This window comes from Loxodonta africana, chromosome 9 (assembly GCF_030014295.1).
Source record: "Loxodonta africana isolate mLoxAfr1 chromosome 9, mLoxAfr1.hap2, whole genome shotgun sequence".
Lineage (NCBI taxonomy): Eukaryota > Metazoa > Chordata > Mammalia > Proboscidea > Elephantidae > Loxodonta > Loxodonta africana.
The window spans coordinates 30369379-30390496 of record NC_087350.1 but is presented as its reverse complement, the minus strand read 5'-3'; the positions used below and the strand labels follow the sequence as shown (position 1 = coordinate 30390496).

Here is a 21118-nt window from a genome sequence, read left to right as displayed (position 1 = left end):
GCCATAAACTTGATGGGAAACAAACTCTACTACTTCATGAGATATGGGTCTGTCTTCAGATGCCAATTATTTGGGCACCTGAGTTAATATAATACTGAATTACTCTGTACCACATTTTGCATGTATAGAATAATTGTGAAATGGAAATTGAAAAATGTGACCAGTCACTTTCCTATTGTGCCTTAGGGAGGAAGTGAATGACACGCAGTGGTTACATGCACTGGTGGCCGTGTTCTCGCCTCATGATGGCATCAGGTTAACTCATCTCATTGCTTGTTAACTTTGTAAGGAATCAATGACTTGTGCTAACATAGTTTGATGTAGGAGAGCTTGGCTGAAATCTGAAATCACCAGAGATCCCCCGAGAAGCGTGCAGTGACACCCATAAGACCATCTTTCGATAGTATTTGTTAAACGCCAGCAGCCTGCACATAGCATGTCTGCTTCCCGGCCAGGGCTGTTCTGTCAGCGTTGGTGACCTTTTATGACCGAGCTGTATGTCTAAGGAATTTCCAGAAATGAGTAATACACATAGATTTTGTTCAGTTTTCTGATTTTCACATTGAGGGTAGATGTGGGCAACTGTTTATTTAAAATATATATTCAGAGAGCATAATCCTGTCCCATGCTCCATAGATAGCTAGTAATTGGCTTGTTCTACATGACCATGCATTTTGGTGGCAACTGGATGTTTTCTTGAGACCCAGATAGTAGCATTATGGCCTGATTGCCCTCAGGAGGTGTGCAAGATGATTATAAAGAGAACATTTTTCCTGTAAGTTTAAATTTGGGCTTCCTTCCAAGGACAGCAATGCCAACTTTTATCTGTATGTGTCTCAAAAAATTAATGTTTTTGAGAAAACTGACCCATTTCATTGACTTTCCGTTAGGTAGTGATTAGATTATTACTACAGGGGCTAAGCTTGAAAATATTTTGATCGATCAGAGCTGCATTGCCCAGTGTAGTGGCCACGGGCCATACGTGGCTATTTAAATATAAATTATATTAAAAATTTAGTTTCTCAGTCCCACTGGTTGCATTTCTAGTGTTTGGTATCCACCCATAGAGGCTAGCGGCTGCATATTAGCACAGGTATAGAACATTTCCAACATGGCAGAAAGTTCTCTTGGACAGCGCTGGACTTGGAAAGCTTGTTGGACGTAACAGTGAAGAACGTAAGTAAGAATGGAGAAGGAAAGGCTTAACTCGTCAGTGGGAAAAAATTTAGTAGCGTTTTTCAAAGTGTATTCCTAAGAGCTTTAATCTTATATTCCAGAGCCAAGTTGTTTGAGAGGCACTGTATGTATAGCCACTCTCTTTGAGATTTGAAGCTCTGAAAAGCCCTACAGTTTAACAGGTGTTAGCCAAATCATACCTGTATTTTTTTATTTCTTTTAATGTCTAACTTCTTGTGGGACTAACATTTCTTGGAATACCATTTAGGAAAGGCCGACTTGGGTGACTGGGTTAAATTTAAAGTTGACCCATGTCAATATACTTGATAGAATTGCTAAAAAAAAAAAAAGGCTAGCAGGATGTTGGTCTGACTTACAGGCAAGTGGGGTGACAATTTCATTGGGTTTGATCTGTTTGGCCACATCTAATTTGTTCTGGTTATGTTGAGTGTGACCAGGAGAGTCACCAAGCCTAAGCTGGTTACACAGAGGAATTGAGTGACTTTCAGGATTTTTAACCTGGAAGAGAGAAAATGCCATTTTCAGATACTTGAAGTGTCAGTCCTATGGAGAAGAATTAAGAGGCAAAACTCTGGGTCCCATGGGAAGAAGTTATGAGGAGGTAGATTTCTACTCAATATTAGGACCTATTATCCCGGAATGGAACAAGCTCGTCTGTGAGGTAGTGAGTTCCCTTTCACAGGAGGTGATCAAAAGACTTAATGACCACTCCTTAGGATGTGACAGAGGAGATTTATCCTTTGGATAGAGTCATGATCTTTGGTCTGTGGTTGGTACTGCACCCCTGTCCTCCCACCATCCCATCCTTACCTACCAGGCAGCATTTAGAAATTTGTAACTCTAATCTCAGTGCCCAGGCAACATTTAGAAATCTGTAGGTATTTGGAATGACAGAGGGCCTGCTTTTTGGTTGGTTGGTTATTACAGTGCCTTATGATCTCAAAAGGTCCTCTTTGGTGCTGAATTTCTGTGAATGAATGGCTTTTTTAGGTACATGTGGCTAATTGTTCCTTTTAGTGGGAATTTTTTATTTGGTCCAAGTTCAGGCTAAAGCATCTTTCACTCTAGAATATTGCATTAGTCCTCTAACTATTCTCCCTAACAACCTGGTCTCCTGCCTTGCCATCTAGCTCCTTTCTGTTCTCAGATCCATCTTACTAAAATGCAGAAATGATAGCACTCAGCTGCTAAAAAATTTTTAGTAACTTCACACTTCCCTACCAGGATGAAGTCTTTTTTTGCATGCAGTGCGAAACCCTTCACTGTTTGGCCTTCTCCTGCCTGACGTTACATTTCCCACTAATGTGTGGTTCTGTAGAGTACACCCATGCCATGCTCACCGGTCTTCATGCACTTGCCTAGGGTGTTCTTTTTTGTGAACTGCTCTTCCTCTTTAAAGATTTCTGCATGTGTGTCTTACTGTGCCCGAGAAGACCCTACAAAACCCCACCCGTGCTTGTCTCTCTGACTTTGGTCCCCATCCACTCTCCTCTGGTCCTGTAAAAAAGTAGGCACTCTTTATTCACTTCCATAGGAGCAAGCTCTTTTCCCCTTCGGAGGCCTTACCTAAGCTGTTCGCTCTCTCTGGAATTCTTTTCTCCTTGCTGTTCATCCAGGGAAGTTGTACTAATCCTTCATGTCTTGGTTGTCAGGTCTGGTTCCTTAGGGACTCTTTCCCTGGCCCCAAGATGAGATTAAATTTCCCTGATAAATGATCACAGAGCATCCTGTAATTTTCTTCACATAAAAGTACCCTCCAGTTTAATTGTATAGCCTCTTGAGTAAATAACTCAACTCTCTTGACTGTCCTCCTTGATAGACTGTAAGCTCTAGGAGGGTAAGGCCCAGGGTTGGTCTTATTCATTTCTGTAACCTCAGCGCTCAGCACAGTGCCTGGCTTACAGTAGGTGCTTAGTGTTTCAATGAATGAAAAAACAAAGCCCTTCCTGATGCCCCCGGAAGTGCTGGGTGTCCCCTCCTACAACCTTCCCTTGTATCTTATGTCTTACATTCTTATCGTATAAGAAGGCACTCTATGTCTCTCAGTCCCTGGGTAGTGCAAATGATTAATGCACTCTGCTGCCAGCCGAAAGGTTGGAGATTCACATCCACCGAGAGGCTTCTTGGAAGAAAGGCCTGGAGGTCTGTTGCTGAAAAATCAGGCATTGAAAACCCTGTGGAGTACAGTTGTACTCTGACACATACGGGGCCACCTTGAGTTGGAATTGACTCGATGGCAACTGGTTACTGGTTTTGACTGTGGGCTTTGTGAGGAGTGGTACGACCATGTTTTGCTCATTTCTGCCTCTCCAAGTGTCAGGAACATTAATTAATGGTGTTCATTATAAGACTCGTAACCCACACCCACACCCACACCCAGTGCCATAGAGTCTTGGGAATTTTCTTTATAAGAATGCTAGTTCATTTAATATCTCTGCCTCTGCTACCCCAATCGGTAGGAAGGTATTTTAAAAAAAAAAATTCTAAGTGTAATATCTTGGTTCTTATTATTTTCATTAGAAGTTCCACACTGTTGTCATGCCCTGAAGGCACTGTCATCATAATCCCTCCTGAGAAACGTTAAATACCTACTGTACATGGGCTAGTGGTTTGATAAGGCCTGTTTCTCAGCAGGCGTTGTTGGGCTTGTTATGAGTTTATGTTATTTTCATCTTTTTCTTGTAGAAAAAAGTATTTTTAATACTTTTCTGTAACAAATGTAAAAAATAGTTTTACAACAAAAGTAAGTATGAAAGTGATTCGATATACAGAATTTAATTTTTTCAACCGTGTTTGTATTCCTTGAAGGAGCCCTACTGGTACAGCGGTTGAAGTGCTTGGGAGAAAGATGTGACATTCTGCTTCCGTGAAGAGTTATAGCCTTGGAAACCCCATGGGGCAGTTCTTCTGTGTCCTGTAGGGTTGCTACGAGTCAGAATTGACTCAATGGCAGTGGGTTTGGTTGTACTAGTATTGTAAAGAATAAGTAATTGGACTTTTTTTTGTCTCTTTCAAACCCCAGCCTCTTACCCTTGGCTTGTTAATTTATTTATCCTTAGTAGCATTTATATGGTGGTGCTGGTAGAAAGTGCCAGGGAGCTCACATCTGAGTGAGCCACTTGAACAATAGAGAACAGTGATAGGCCTATTCCTTTCTGCAGATTGACTGACTCTAGAGTGGCTGTCATCACTTGTGCGGTGGCAGAGGGGATAAGCAGGAAGTGGGACAGGAAATGAGATGTAGGGTGGAGTGGGAGGAAGGAGCAGATGGGGAAGGTGAAGAAAAGGAGAAGAGATTGCAGATGTAATGGGAAAGCTACCACGGTTCTTAGAAAATGTGAAAAACTCACGGTATTCTTGGAGTCAGCTTATTTGTTAAAATCTGAACATGGAAAAAAGTGCCTGTGTGTCAGCTTACAGGAGTACTTTGGGCTTCTTCCTCTAGTGTTCATTTTTCTCTTTTGCGATTGTTTTCCCTCTTCCTGAGTTCTGATTTTCACACCTTACCTGGTGCGTGCTTCTTGTCTGTGGTATGATGTTATTGCTGGCTGAGTGAGCGCTGCCAGCGTGTTTCTGGTATGTTTGGAGCACAGAGGGAAGGCATTCTGTGCCTTAGAGAGCTTTATGTTCAAAAGGTCCTTAAACAGCGAATGATTGATGGTTGTAAGCAGAAATAGGGAAGTAAAATCCTGAACTACAGGTGAAGTTCTGATACTGTATTAGCTCATGGCCATTGCCATTGAAGAAAAGGAAGGCACTGAGACATGGCTTCCGTTGTCATTTTAGCTTTTTAGCAAGAGTTTCTCAGGAGCACCTGATGTCACAGTTATTGCTCACTGGTGTTTCTTTTTGGTTTTCTCAATAAACATATTTGATTTTAGTGGCGAGCCGAAAGATATCCCTGCTGCCTAAGGTGTCTTAGCCCACCTTAACAATTGGAGCCCAGTTTATGAAGCAAGAATTAAACAGTCTCCGTGGAGGAAAGACCCTAACTAGATGTATTTTCTGTAGCTCTGTCTCATGCAACTGTTCTTCAAATATTTAATATAAAATAGGTGATATTTCAGTAATATGGACAAATGGCACAGCATAAGAACTTAAAAACGTTTTGTTGAATGAATACACGAGCAGAATGAATGCTACGTGCTGGATGGGTGTACTTGTGGTCTTTCTGCTTTTAATCTCTTGGAAGATTTGAGAAACCATTATTGAATGCTGAGAAAATAAAAGGTGAAAAAAGTGGAAAATTTTCTGTTCATAATCCTCTCCTTTTGAGTATTAACTGAGTCTCAGAATCTTAAATGTTGTCTTTTGCTCTGTTTCCCAAGTATTGCCAGTTTTCACTCCTTGGAGAGCCAGACTGTCAAATCTAAACGTGAGCTCTGTGCTCTACACACAGTAAAAGCCAAAACCAAACCCCCTGCCATTGAGTCGATTCTGACTCATAATGGCCGTATAGGACGGAGTAGAACTGCCCCAAAGGGTTTCCAAGGAGCGGCTAGTGGATTCGAACTGCCTACCTTTTGGCTAGCAGCCGAGCTCTTAACCACTGTGCCACCAGGGCTCCCTTGACGCATAATAAGTACTCAGTAATCGTTATACACTGTCAGGCTGGCTTCCCAGGCGAGGAGAACTGCCATCAGCGGCCATTGCGTTGGCTGTGCCTCTCTTCCTTTCAGTGATTTCACAATTCATTAGGAGTTTTTACCTTCTTCAGAAAAAGAGAGAAATGAATTATTTCACTTTGACAGGTTATTTTATCAACGATAGAAACATCTAAAGGACTTTAGGCTTGCATCCTAAGCCCTTGTTTTGAAACTGAAACTCCTACAGTTAAAAAAAAATCAAAAGTGTGTAGTTTCATATTCAGAGTCCATGAAAGATTAAAATGCAGTGATCTATTATTATTTGACATTTTTCTTTCCATTAGTCATAGACATAAACTACGCATTTCTATTAGGAAACCAAGGGGGGAAAATACCATATTGTAGATACTAATTTAAAGCAGTTTCTCCTCCTCCCCCCCCCCCCAAGCTGGGAGGTGAGAATAGTGGTTGTTCTGGTTAGTAACTCTGTATCTGAGGATTTTGAAAGATGGACTAGGTACTTCAGGGGGACTTTTGTGCTTAATTAATGGCTTAACTCTTTGTGTGCAGTAAATAAAGTGAAGATCAGATTTCACATCAGTGGGAAAAGATTAAATTTCTCAGTGGGGATCAACCAAAACCAGGGCCCTTCCAGACCTTTCTAGGGGAATGCCAGCTTCACAGCACGGTTCGTTTGGCTCTTCATTCACTAAACCTAGTTGAAAGAAGTCCAAAAGAGACCCGTTTTAGACCAGATTTTGAGTCTGCAGGTATGAGAGTGTTCAAGTATATTTAGTAGGTAATAATACCCACATTGTAGGGGTACTTACATAAGCAGGTGTATATGTCCACATGTAAGTGAGTGCCTTCATGCAAAGGTTTCTGTGCTGCTTAATTTTCCCAACATTACAAAAATTACTGATGTCAGTTCTCACTCATTCTCTTTTGAACTGGATCATGGATAGGAAGATTTTCCTATTCTCTCTATCCTAGTTTTTCCAAAATAAAAATAACTTCAACTTGTAGGTTTTAGTCTTTTCGTTACATTTTAAAGAAATACCTGAGGTCCTTCAACGTTACTGCTAGTGAGGGTTATACTTTTTTTGGAGTGTGTGTGTGTGGACATTTTTTATTTTTTAAATATGCAGCCAGCCCCTCATGACAGGAAATAAAATATGAACACTTTTCACATTTCTAGAAGACACCTAAATGTTGAATTCTGTACGTTCTCCCAGTGTCTAAGAAACATCAGGAGAAAATTTAAAAAATAAGTACTTCTAGAAAATATTTTCAGTCAGATTTTATGTAGGTGGCCAAGAGAAATGAGGCTGCTAGGGAAGACTTACCTTGCTTTGTTTGTTAGTGGAAGATATTTGGTCATGCACTGCTGACTTGAAAGGGATATTTAAGCTGTGTCAAACCCTGGTGACGTAGTGGCTAAGTGCTATGGCTGCTAACCAAAGGGTTGACAGTTTGAATCCGCCACGCGCTCCTTGGAAACTCTATGGGGCAGTTCTACTCTGTCTTATAGGGTCACTGTGAGTCAGAATCGACTTGATGGCACTGGGTTTGGTTTTTGGTCTCTCCCAGTTGTAAGGGGAGCATTTTTTCTGGGGCGCAGAGATGATACCTGCAGTTGGAAGCCCAGTTCTTTCTCAGCTTTACAGACCCACATGTTCTTAGACATGTAGTCATCCTCACCCTGGGCTGTTACTTGGAAATTATGAAGACCCTTAAATCTTGTTTTGCATGAAATTGAAGCTAGAGGACATGTTAGGAAAAGCTGTTCTTGACTGACTAGAAAACAAATAATTGTATTCTGTTTCTGATCTTCATTTATAGCACCAGCAACAAGTGGTGCAGGCTGTGGAACGGGCCAAGCAGGTGACCATGGCAGAGCTGAACGCCATCATTGGGGTACGTGGCCTTTCCGTTTTAGCTCTGATCTGAGTGTTTGTCATCAGCTCTCTCGCTCTCTCTTTTTTAAGTTTTGTTCCATCAAAGGGGCAAAAAGCAAAGTGAAATTCAGCACTTTGCCTTAAAAGCTCATATAAACTTTGATGGCCGTTTCAGAAACTTTGGATCACGTTCTCACCAATTTAAGTTGATAACGTTTCAGAAAACTCTCCTCTAAGGAGAATGGGTATTTCTTTTTTGTAATCTTTCTTTCCTTTGCAGTCAGCTTCTGTTGCTAGCTTATGCCAGTAAAAAGGTACAGATTCCCTGATGTTAAAATGACCTGCTTTAATCTCCCAGTGAACCCTGCAGGACAGAGTAGAACTGCCCCATAGGATTTCTAAGGAGCGGCTGGTGGATTCGAACTGCTGACCTTTTGGTTAGCAGCCAAGCTCTTAACCACTGCTCCACCAGGGCTCCCACGTGATTATGCAGAGTATCTTAAATTCATTTTTAGTGAAATTAAATGTATATTTTAGCATCTCCCCTGCTACTCTTCCTCCCCCGATGAGTGGTTCTTCTGGGCTAATATCTACTTGAAGTAGAAGTAATAGGTGAACTATATTGTTGGGAAAAATTGGTGGCCCAATTACACAGCCCTTCCTGGCAATAACAGTAGCATTAATGTTGCATAGAAACCCTGTTGGAATTCATAGGTTTGGGCAATCACTCCTACTCCACTTCCAATTTTGTTCTTCCAGATTAAAGTAACGAGTAATAAAATAAGGCGTTAAAACTTAGAAATAATAAATGTGAGAAGTCTTCGCTGAAAAGAGCACAATATTCACATCTCCATTTGTGCAGTTGGGTACAAGCAGTCCCTTAGGTTATTCTCATGAAGACATTGCCACTGTATTCACCTCCTTCTGCCCCCTCCCAAATACTTCTTCCCTGTATAGATTATACACAAAAGTCTTTTCTCTTTTTTCCCCCCTTAGTGTATCAAACACACTTTGAAATGCTAATTATTCCATTTACTTTCATTAAAATTCAAATTGATGACTGAAGATGCGGATAAGGGTCGCCTGATAATCAATCTGAAGGGAAGCTATTGCTTCAATTACGCCTCTGTCTTTTACCAAGGAAATCAGAACTCTGGGATCACTGCCGAAGCTGGTAGAGCAGTAGTCTGATTGTAGCTTGTTTTTTTAATGGTCTATTTTGAGCTGTCTTTTGTGTCTGTCCCTCTGACCGCGAGAAAATACTGGTAGTAAATTAGAAGACATAAGCGGGGGGCGGGGGGTAACCTTTATTTCCTGAGAAGTGCCCCTTGGAAAGAAGAGGCTGAATCAGAACAAGTCATGTAGAATCACAAGCAACATTTGTGGTACATTTTCTACGCTTCAGCGAGGGGAAGTGACAGATGAATACATTTCACAATTAGTTTTTATTTCCTGAAACGGAAGAAACCAGCAATACAGTAAATTAAAAAAAGAAATAAAAGTTGAGAAAGCTTGAACCTTAAAGTTAGGTGCCTAGGCATATACCAGCTGTGTTGGTCGGGAGGGAACGTGTGCGTGTACGTGCGTGTTGTATTTGTGCTGGGGTGGTATACGACGGTAGCATGGTTTTGTTACCACGTCTCCCACTGGTCAGAAGGGTAGAACGTACATTTCTCACCCACTGCAGCGTCTGCTGTTCTTGGAGAGAATGTGTGGAATGATGACTGATGGGGGAGCTTGCTGGGTCATTTCTGGCTTAGTGCTGATTGTTTCTCTGAACTACTGAAATACAGAGCAGTCCTACCTTAGGTCTGATTGGCAGCCTTTCCTAGGAAAACACAAGGCTGTTTTGTTTCCTTTCAGAGTCTTTGTTACTGTTTGTACAGGGGAGAGATTAACCTAAATCAAAAACACATTGTTTGGTGTTAGGATGTTGCTTAAAAACGTGAGGGAAGATGTAGGATCAGAACAAGTTCCCTTCTCTTAATCGTATCGAGTGTATTTTTAATACTGTTGTATATCCATTTCATTTTTACATAGTTTGTTTGGAATGGGGTAGCAGGTTACCTTTTCTCAGGGAATCGATGCTTTATCACACGTGGCCGAGTTACTGACAGATGTATTGTGTTTATGTGAATTTAATTACTAAAATAAAGCTAATTTAATTCTTTGACCTAAAATCTTACTGGAAGAACTAACTCAGCAGAGCCTGATGTTGTCAAAGCAGCAAGCCTGTAGTTGGTGGATCTAGGGTGGAGTTGAGGGGATTCCAAATGAGTTGTATCTGAGCAGAAAATGGAGTCAAAGTTACATCATCTTACTATTCTGAAAAATAATTGCAGGAACCACAAACCAAATGAGAAAGCAAGAGCCCAATTATAGATTCACTTGATGAATTTTTGTGGCTGCTCTTCGCTCTCTTTGTCTTTTTCAGCCCTGGGTAGTACCTTGAGTCCAGGAGTTTTCAGAGTTGACACCCTGTGGAATTTTAAATGCACCTGCTGTCCTGGGTGCCTGTTAGTACATGTCCCCTCAGACATGGCTGTGTTGTGAGGGGGCTGTGTTTTGACCTGCTCCTGAAAATGATGAGGGGCCTATTTTAGATTTTTGTTACTTGATTTTTAGAATGTAATCTACAGTGATATTCTGGGTTGAGGGAATGAAAATGTTTCTCCAGAGAAGCAAAGGCCCGCCTGACCCCCTAGAGACTTTCATTTACATTTTTTTAGGTACATATCTGTTTTATCTGTATGCACACCGTCCAGACAAGCACAAATGTTCCCAGATTTAATGAAATCTGATGAAGCACCTTTTTAACTCTGCAATATTATTCTACCTTCATTGGTAAATGAGCCAAGCCAGTGATCCATGCAGTTTAAATGCAAAATGCTGAAGTGAGCCTGAAACCTGGAGAGGCGGCTTGTTCTCTTGACAATAAGCTAGTTGTGTTTAATGGAATGAAACATAGTTATAATGATTTCTTTCACAGGTCATGTTCAGTTTAAAGCTGTTGATAGATTGAAATAAGTTAAATATCATTTATCTTTTATTTGTAAAGGAGGAAAAAAAAATCAAGGAAATTTCTGCGTTGTTCCCTACGGTTACTCTTTTGTGTTTTGTTATGAATTGATTGTATTTCAACATTTGCTCGAAGGTTTCCCTGAGTTCCCCCAACTGGGCTGTGGAAATGTTATGTATCCAGTTTGATCTTGTCATGTGCCTTGCTAGCCACTGTGTTTTTAAATTAGAATCTCTGCAAGATCACACTGTTGGAACAACACACAAATTGTAGTTTTAAATCGGTAATATGATCTAATTAGAAATGATGTTTTCATTTCCTGTATTATTAAATTGAGTCATCTGACTATCTTAAAATGCTTTTTAAATCCATTACACTATATAATCAGCACATGCTGTGTGAATGTGGTTATGTTTGATAAAAGAGGCTGACTTGGAACCTCATAAGAATTTCACCAAAGAAACTCCCCTTAAGAAAAAAAGTTACGTTCGCATGAACGTGGAAAGAGAAAACGTTTGGCTTGTAAAAATAGAAAATGTGGTTTCTTTGGATTTTTTCTTCCTCTCTTCTTTGTAGCCTCTGACTCTTTGAGGAAAAAAATGATAGAAATGTATGTGTTTTTGAAAAAGAAAGTACCCTCCTCTGAAAGCCCCTTCCAGAACAGGTATGCCGTGGTGTTCGAGGAGAAGGCAGTTTAGCACAAGAAATGCTGAACCTCAATTTTTAGCAGTGACATTTTAATGATAGGAAGTCTGCAAAATTATTTGCCATCAATTGTGAAGGCAATAACAAGCCTTGGTGGTTTTTCACACTCTCTGTGTTAAGTGCTTTCAGAATGACAGCGTAAACTGTGTTAGAGAACTCCAAGGAAGTAAAACTGATTAAAATGTTCATGCTTGAATGGTGCTGATGGAATAGTTCATTTGGACTTTCTCTACCTCCTGCAGCTCAAGCTGAAATATTAAAATTCAGTGGATTTAAATCTCTCTCCTCTCAGCTCAGGAAAAAAACATTACATTTTAATAGGTTTTAAACCCATAATTCATTGGTTTGGAGCAGCACTATTAAATCTATTTAAATATTACTTGTACTACTAAGGAAATGATTTAAATGACTTTGCCTTTACCATCCTATGTGTTTGAGTTAGTTTAAGAAAAGAAAGAGAATACCTTTGGGGTTTTTTTTTTTCCTTTTAGAAATTTTTTTTTCCTTCTAGAATTTTGTTTTATTGTTGTGTGATTGGCTCTTAAATTATTAAAAAAATGCATATTTCAGATTGACAGGCTGGCTGTGGTCTTGCAGTGTGACAGTTTTAAAACGTATGTCCCTCCTTTTCCGTTACAGATTTCAGAACTGCAATTTTAATTTTCAGAGACATTTGGATGTACCTTTGTGGTGATTTCCCTTGTCTTCTTTTTAAACAAATTAGCCCTGAGGACAACAAACGGAAGGAGGTGTGTGTGTGTGTACGTGTGTGTTTCCCTCCCTTACATCACAAGTCTATGATGTATACACCTGTGAACACAGGCCTCCAGTAACACAAAAGTTGAAACAATAAAAAAAAAAAAAAACTTCGCTGTTTTTCCACAAGAGCAAACATCTGTTAAACATTCAAAGGTCTATTTTAATCTTTGCTTTTGATAGTAAAGGGCTTTCCAATAGGTATTGTTGATTTGCAGTAGTTCTGCTGTAATCTTCTTTATTCTGTTATCCTTTGAGGGGCACTGGTATCCCCACAGTACTGAGGCAGTTTTGTCCTCTTGGGGCCCACCTCATACCCCTCCATCTTTCCTTCTAGCCTTTGTCACTACAGCTGCTTCCATAGCTTGACAGCACCTCCCTTCAGCTATACCTTAGGGCTTCCTGTGGGGTCCTGTGGGAATCTATCCTTCACTCATGTATGCGTAGCCGGGGAGGGTGAAGGAGGTACTGCCCCATGGGATAATCCTGGACCCACAGGGGAAGGGAGCCCACGGAATGCTCCCCTCTCCTGTCTATTGGGTGGACAGTTTTGAGGTGCTTTCTACACTATTCCGCAAAGGGTTCCAGCAGTGTCGAGTTTGTTGCCAAGGTGGTGATCACCTCTAGAATACATCATTGTTTTGACTTTGCCTTCTTCCCTGATTCACTCTCTGTAGGCTTCCACTCCTGTTCCAGAATCATTTCTCAAAATAAACCACCTGCAGGCAAGCCTTGTGCTAGGGTCTGCTTTCCAGTGGGAACTAGGACAGGAAGGATTTGACTTCACAGGCCTCAAGCTCTTCCAGGGGCCTTTATAGTGTAGGTAGGCAACTGTATTTGCATGCTAGAGTCATAGTTGCTTTCTGTGCCTAAGCACTTTTTTTTATAAACAACTCAGCTTTTACATTATTTTAAAGATTACTTTTTAGTAAACTTAAAAGCAAGCCTCTCTTGCTCTGCTTCATTCAGCTGATTACTGTCAGTATTTTCTAAATGTGTGTAATAGGAAATAAACTTAAAAATGAGCTATAATTTGTCTTATCAGAGGCTGTTACTCTACCTTTGTTTTACTGCCTTTAGAAACTGCTTGGTATTTAAACGCTTATAAAATAGGCTGCCACTGGCTGCATAACATACCCAGCTTGCTGGGATGAGGATTGGGGAGAAGAAGCGGTCTTTAAGACGGGCTCTGATTTTCTGAAATTGTAGGCTTTTGCTCACCTGCTCTCACAAGGCATAATAAAGCTGTGATTGCATACAAACCCTAGCTGTTTTGCGTGGTAGGTCTGTACATACCTCTTTATCTTATGTTGGTACACCAGCCCTTTACTTTTTTTTTTATACTGGTTCATTTACTATGGAGCAGGGGACTACATTATTGAGTGATGTAGTCATCATCAAATCTTTCTGCTACAATTTGATGAGGCTCCAAGAGGCAGTAATTTCCCTTCTCGTATAACAAAGACTCATAACGTTTAAAGTAACTTTTCCAGCTCTGCCTCTACTTCAGGGCTCCCAAAAACACAGGAGGTAAAAAGCAGGATTTTCTAATTTCTAGGAGTTAATTTCTGTTACAAAGTTTCTCTCAGAAAAAATTTCTAGAAGCCAGCCAATCAAATTGTGGTTTTTTTTTTTTTTTTTTTTTTTTACCAAGGGCTAACCATTTCTGTTTGGGGAGGAGCCCTCCCCCACCCTCTGTCCCTGACAGCTGCATTCAGTATTAGAAGAGTTGCAGAATGTGTTTGGTGCATCTGACTTAGCTCAGGGCATATAGCCATCGGGCTTCCACTGTAAGGAAAGTGGACTTTCCCATGTCTGTATCGGTGAATCTGCATTTCATTAGCACCAGGGCAGAGTTGGCTGAGAGCCTGTGCAGGGGTTTGGTTTAACCCTTTACACAGAAAAGCAGTTTTCATTCAAGGTAGCTTTTGCATGCTCTGGATTGTTACCCCTTTTTAGTTTTTTTTTTTTTTTTTTTTTCTTTTTTTGCTTGCTGCTGCTCCTTTTCCAGTTCTTTTAAGACTCTCCCAGTAGTGTTTCTACAGGCAGCATCACCAATTCCCAGTGGCTCACAGATCTTTCATCTCGTGGGCCCAGCCTGTGTACTGTCCTTCTAGGCTCGGCAGGGAGGGAGGAAGGGCAGGGGTGGGAAGCACAGGCTTTTGTGAAAAGGTTAAAACCTTTTAGTGCACACTAAGAATTATTTGGAGTCCTGGTGGTACAGTGGTTAGGAGCTCGGTTGCTAACCAAAAGGTAGGCAGTTCAAATCCACGAGCCACTCCTTGGAAACTCTGTGGAGCAGTTCTGCTCTGTCCTATAGGTTTGCTGTGAGTCAGAATCGATTTAACAGCAACGGGTTTGTTTTGATAAGAATGATTTAATGATTAGATCTGCCAGTTCATTCATTCAGCAAATATTTGAGTGCCTTCCTCAAATCTTATTAAATGGGAACATTTTATTTTCATTTTGAATGATATTTTTAAAAGTTTTCTGAAATGACCCTGAGATTACATTTAAATCATCTTACTAAGGTTTTAGTAGTTGTAAGCTTCCTGGTTTTGCGTTTTACTGTACATAATCACTTAATTTCACTGAAACTAATTACTAAGAATAGCAAAGAGAAACGGATAATAGAAAACGGTAAAATGAGACTTTATACATTTGCAAATTTGTATATTTTTTGTATTTGTAGATACACAGTTTGGAATTAAGAATTAAGAAGTACACATTCATTATTGATGGTCCCCATTTTTTTTTAAGTCAGATTTATTGAGGCATAACCAAAAATCAAACCAAACCCATTGCCGTCAAGGTCATTCCAACTCATAGCAACCGTATAGTTTACATAAAAGAAAATTGACCCTTACATAAAACAAAATTTAGTGTACAGTTCCATGAGTTTTGATAAATGTATACAGTTGTGTAACTACCACTACTATCAAGAGAATAGGTCTCTCACCCCTAAATATTTTCTTGTTCCCCTTTGTAGTTAGTTTTTTTCCCTACCCCATCCCCTGGCAACCATTGTTTTTTTCTTCCGAACTGAGCATTTTTGAGAATGTCATATAAGTGGAATCATATAGTATGTAGCATTTTGAGTCTTAATTCTTTTATTTAGTACAATATAGTTGAGCTTTGTCTTTGTGGTTGTGTGCAGTAGGAGTTGTTGTTGTTAGGTGCCATGGAGTCAGTTTCGACTCATAGTGACCTGTGTGACTGATAGAACTGACCCATAGAGTTTTCTAGGCAGTAATCTTTATGGGAGCATATTGCCAGGTCTTTCTCTTGTGGAGCCACTGGGTAGATTCAAACCACCAGCCTTTTCAGTTAGCAGCCAAGCATTTAACCATTGTGCCACCAATCCAAAAAACCAAACCCATTGCACGGGTCAAGTTGATTCTGACTCATAGCGACCCTGTAGGACAATGTAGAACTGCCCCATAGGGTTTCCAATTCTGTAAACCTTTATAGAAGCAGTCTGCCACCTTTTTCTCCCTCAGAGTGCCTGGTGGGTTGGGTTCAAACTGTTGACCTTTTGGGTAGCAGCTGAGCACTTAACCACTGTGCCACCAGGGCACCTTTGTCATCCCAGCATGGCTCCTTTTTACTGGTGATAATCATTTGTATGGTGGTGCCAGTTTATTCACCCCTTGAAGGGCATTTAGATTGTTTCCAGTTTTTGGTAATTGTGTAGATATTTATGTACAGGTTTCTGTAAGTGATCATTAGTTTTTGTTTCTTGTATGTAATTACCTAAAAATGGGATTGCTGCACTATGTGATAAGTGTGTGTTTAACTTTTTACGTAATTGTTGAACTGTTTTCCAGAGTGACTGTACTGTTTTGTAGTCCCACAAACATATGTGAGAAAACTGTTTCCCTGCATCCTCGTCAGCTTTTGGAATTGTAGGGTTATTTATTTATTTTTTTAGCCATTCTGTCAAGATGTGTAGTGATACTCATAGTGGTTTCAGTTTGCATTTCCATGACAGCAAGTGATGTTGAGCACTTATTTGCTATTTGTATATCTTTGATAAAAGTATCTGTTCAAGTCTTTGGCTCTCCGCCCCCCCCTTGGATTAGTTACTTTATTACTGAATTTGAAAGTTATTTAATATTTTAGATAGAAGTAATTTATGTATTTTGCAAATATGTTCTCCTAATCTGTAGTTTGTCTTAGTTTGTTTAATCCTTACACCAAGCCCACGTAGAAGATGCTGTTGTTATCCAAACTTTACACATAATGAAACCGAAGCTCTGAAAGGGTAAGTAGTTTTCTGAAGGCCACACAGGGAGGAAGTGGTAGAACTGGGATCTAAACTTAGATTGTCTGTCTTCAGAGCTCACACATTTAACCATTATGCCACACTTGTCCCTTACTTGTTCCTTCAGCTCTATGCTTTTCTTTCGTTTACACTAGGGTCACTATTCTTTTCATTGTAAGATCTACTAATAGGATTGTCCAAGATTTGTCCAGTGTTTAGTGATCAGACCTCAATGTTGGGAAGAAAGTGGGAATTGGGCAGGTCTGCTCTGTCCTGTAGAGTTGCTATGCGTTGGGATCAACTTGATGGCAATGGGTTTTTGGTTTTGATGCAAACGCTAATTGGTTGGGCCAAGTTGTCTGAGCTATATTAATTCCACGGATGAGTTGCATACTCTTGACTCATACTTTTTTCTTCCTGAGACGCCTCAGGAGAAGACCCAGGCAATCTACTGAAAAATTAACTATTGAAAACCCTTTGGAGCACAATCCTACTCTGACACACATGGGGTCACCATGAGTTGGAGCTGACTCTGTGGCAGCTGGTGGTGGTAGTGGTGGTGATTGTAACTTACATGTAAGAACAAAAAATTGCCATAAACACCACCATTAAGGCAGGTGTTTTAAACCCTAGGTCCTTGGATCTTCTAGGATTGCATGCTTGTGCATTGGGCTGTCTATTACCATTGCCATTGAGTCGATTCTGACATATAGTGACCCTATAGCCCTCCTGAAATATTTGTGAAATTATGTTTGGAGGAGTGGTGGGGAATGGTGGTAGGGAGGGTTATATACAGTTTTGGAGGAGAGAATTTATGGTCTTCAGATTCGCAAAGCACCCATGTCACAAAAAAGGTTTGAGCCTGTGCCTTACTGGGAATAGGATTGTGCAAAATCCTGATAGGAAATGATAACAAAATATTTTGTGGGTTCTGTATACAAAAAGCAGTTGTTACTAGTAGTTGGATATAAGGAGATATTTTTGGATGGTTGTTAAGAAACCCGGAAATCAGGTTTACGCTTAATTTGGTTCTAAGTTGCCTTGGGGTGGCAGGGGAGTTTTCTTGATTAAGAACTATTTGCGGGTTCAAAATAAGCTACATTTTCTTGATATCATCTTATATATTATGGGAAATAAGTTAGCTACACTAAACATTGAAGCTTAGGTAACAATGATAATGACCACTTAAGAAGAATTAACTGGAGTTAGCTACCTTCACATAATCATATCAAAAGAAAGTACAGGCAAGTAGATCGTATTCTTTAGTATACTTTTTTTTTTCCCGAAGTTTCTTTTACATAACAGTAGTCTTAAAAGTTTTGAGGCACAGTGATGAATAAAAATGGTGCTGACAGTTTCAAGGAAGTGATAGACCCATAGATGAATAAATTGTGTTTATGAACCAAGCACCAAGGGCGGCAGAATGAGGTAATGATTACCCATGGCAAAGGCAAGGGTGCGTACAGACAGCAGTGGGTGAGGAAAGGGGGTGGCAGCTAGAAGAGGAGAACAAAGGGCATGTACCAGGCCAGCGACCATGCAGAGTGTGCATAAGTAGTTAGAACTCATAGGGATCCCCATACGTTTTGGGGAGTTTTATCTTTGAAATTATTACTGTCTGACAAGCTGTATACTCTTTTTCTTGCTTCCATTTCCCCATCTTGAGATAATTTTGTCCATCCCACTTGTGGATAACAACTACTTCATGGAATAGAGTAATAACTGCAAACTTAACAAGTGATGTAGACCTAATAAAAGTTAGAGCTAAACCCACACACCCAAACCTTACAAGAAGACTTAAAATGGTACATTCTTGAACGCTTTTTAAGGTATCTCCATGGCTAGTCTGTTTCTGTGAGTCTTAACTTTTTTTTTTCCCCCTCAGTAGATTCATTAAAAAGGAGAGTTTATCTTGGCCCAGGTTGTCGTGTGTGACCACTGGGGCAGTGCCACTGATCCAGAAGCAAAGTGGCAGTCATGCTGTATTTTTTTTTTTTTTATTTCCCTAGGGTGTTTCTGGGTTGACTCAAAGCAATTTGTAGACACAGCTCTGCACAAATTAATATCTGGGAGAAGAAGCTGTTGAGGGAAAAAACAGTCTAAGCTGCTGTCTGCTTCTAGTGAAAGCTCAGAGGCTGTTTTTTGGGTTTGTTTAGTAGCCTCAGAATGACCTCTGAGGAAAGATAGATGCTGAGTCAGACTTTGTTGCTTCTTCCTTGCAGGCAGAGACCACCTTCTATGATGGAGGTGAAAACATCCCAGATGCTCTTTCCAGCCTCCCTGAGAGCTGGGCAATGGGCCTGTGACCCTGTCCTGGTCTGTGAGATACCGAGATAGGAGAACTGCCTTCCTTTCTGCCCTTAAACATGGTTGTATGAAGATATGATGTCGTGCATGGAGCTGTGGCATCTGTGTTGTGATGGGAGAGTGGAATATGAGGGAGGCCAAGAGAATCAAAGAGATGTTCACCTAGAACCTTGACACTGCCAAGTCACCAAACCAATCCTGGATTTGTTGTTATGTGAGAAATAAAAACACCTATTGTTTAGGCCATTTTTATTTTTTATTTGGGAATTCTATAGCTTGTAGAAGAAATATCTTAACATATATATAGAGAGGGAGAGAGAGAGAGGCAGACATTCACTTATACCATGTATTATAATATCAAACATTGGAAGTAAGTTAAAACACCCATGATCTGGGGCCATTTAAGTGAACTCCCATGTGTCTGTTCAATAGCATACTGTGTAACCATTACAGATGGTGTGGTCAGAGCTTTACCTATGGATATGGGAATTTGTTCTTTATGCACACTAAATAGAAAAAGAAGCAGATCAAGCTACCAGATAGCATGATGTTATATTTGTTTCAAAGTGCTTACGTGTGCAGAGAAAAAAATATCAGGTGAACCCACCAACACTACACTGGTAGTTTTCTTTGGTTAGTAGGATTGTGACTGAGTTTTAATTATTTTTCTGCCTCTATTTATTTAGCATGATTTTTATAATCCTAAAAAAGTTATAAAACAGGATTGTAATTGACAATAATCATCCCTCTGAAGCAGTTCTGCCTTGCACAAATAGAATTGCTATGAGTTGGAATTGACTCCATGGCAATTGACAACAAAAACAACAAGAAAATGGTACCACCATCTACCCAGTTATTTGAGGCCCAACTTTAATGGGTATCCTGCATTTCTCCAGTTATTCTCACCCCTTTCTCTTCCCATAGCCATGTTCTGTCTCCAGAGTATATCTCAACTCCTGCTCTTTGCCATCCGTCCTGCCATAACTCTAACCCAAGTCATCATTCATTGTGTTTTGGCTTAAACCTCCTGTATTACCTCCTAGTTGGCCTCCCTCCTGTCATCCTTGCCACTTTCACATCCAATCACCACATTGCATTCTGAACTTTAAAAAATTCTTAAATTATATCACTCTTCTAGTTTAAATTCTTAGTATTCTTTATAATTGGAGTTAGGATAAAGTACCCAGAAATAGGGGCAAACGGATCATTGGTGGGAAAGATGGACACTGGTAAATATCGCTAGCGGGGCAGTTCTTTATTCTTGTAGAAAAAAACGAAGTTGGATTTGTACATCTCGTTATACACAGAGGCCAATCCCAGAAGCATAAAAAGACAGAACTTTAAAACTTTCAGAAAGAAAAAAAAAAAAGCACAGAAAACTTTTTTTTTTTTTTTTTAATCTTGGGATAGAGGATTTCTTAAATGGGTTACAAAAAGCTCACACCATAAGGAAAAAATAGATGATACTACTCAGTGAAAATTGAAAACATCTGTACATCAAAAGACACCTCAAAGAAAATGAAATAAGCCAGAAACTTTGAGATATTTACAATGCACGTAACCGACAGAGGCTTATGATCCAGATTATACCAGTTATAGAGCTACTAAAAAGTTCAGTATTAAAAGAAAAATAACCAAAAAACACCATGGCCTAAAGCTGTCATCATTCTTAAATAACAGTCTAAACTCCTTGTTGTGCACGGTCTGGTTCCCACAGTATTTGTATGCTGCCACACTTTCCCCGTGTTTATTGGGCTCCCACCAGGCTTCCTTTGCCTTCATTGGTCACTGTAGGCATCTTTCCTGTTTGCAACTGCCTTTCTCTTGCTTTTGGTTTTCTTCCTTCTGGTTCTCTTCTCACAGTTTTCTGCAAGGCTCTGTCATTCTTCTTCTCTGGGTCTTGGTTCAAAGGTGACTTCCCTGGAGGGCTGCCTCCATTTATTCTTAAGAATGAATGATTGCTCACCTTATATGGTAAGACCTCCCTAGTTGAGAAAGGGTCCTGTTGGGGCAATGGATGAATCACCAGACCGGATGATGGGGCCTTATGCCCCAATCTTGATGCTGGTACTCTTCTCCCACTGACTTGGACATTGGGCCTCAGACATGCAGGTGTTGTCCTGGATCAGTGTTCTTTAAATTGCAGGTTATGGAACCCATTCATTACTGTGCTGTGAAATCGATTCAGGGGGCCATAGCCAGCATTTCTTTCCCCCCCCGCCCCCGCTTTTTTTAAAAGAAAACATTAGCGTGTATTGTGCATGGTAGGGTTTGGTGTTGTTTGTTAAACTTTTGTTTCATTTACAAGTGTATTCTGTGCAGATACACACATGTGCACACACAGGAGCTGTGGTTAGAATGTTGGAACACAACTCCATCTAGATGT

The 21118-nt window shown here is 40.2% G+C and overlaps 1 protein-coding gene across 8 annotated transcripts in view; it reads left to right on the top strand.

Annotated features, from left to right (window-relative positions):
• The window catches only part of LOC100656101 (transducin-like enhancer protein 4), a 162763-nt gene that overhangs the window by 54437 nt on the left and 87208 nt on the right, over nt 1–21118 (top strand). For 4 of the 8 annotated variants that reach the window (XM_064291199.1, XM_064291198.1, XM_010587492.3 and 1 more), the window contains exon 6: nt 7626–7700. The exons of the other annotated variants lie outside the window; for them this stretch is intronic. In XM_064291199.1, the coding sequence (XP_064147269.1) occupies nt 7626–7700 (75 nt within the window). The remainder of the gene's footprint in view (nt 1–7625; nt 7701–21118) is intronic. 8 annotated transcript variants of the gene reach the window in all.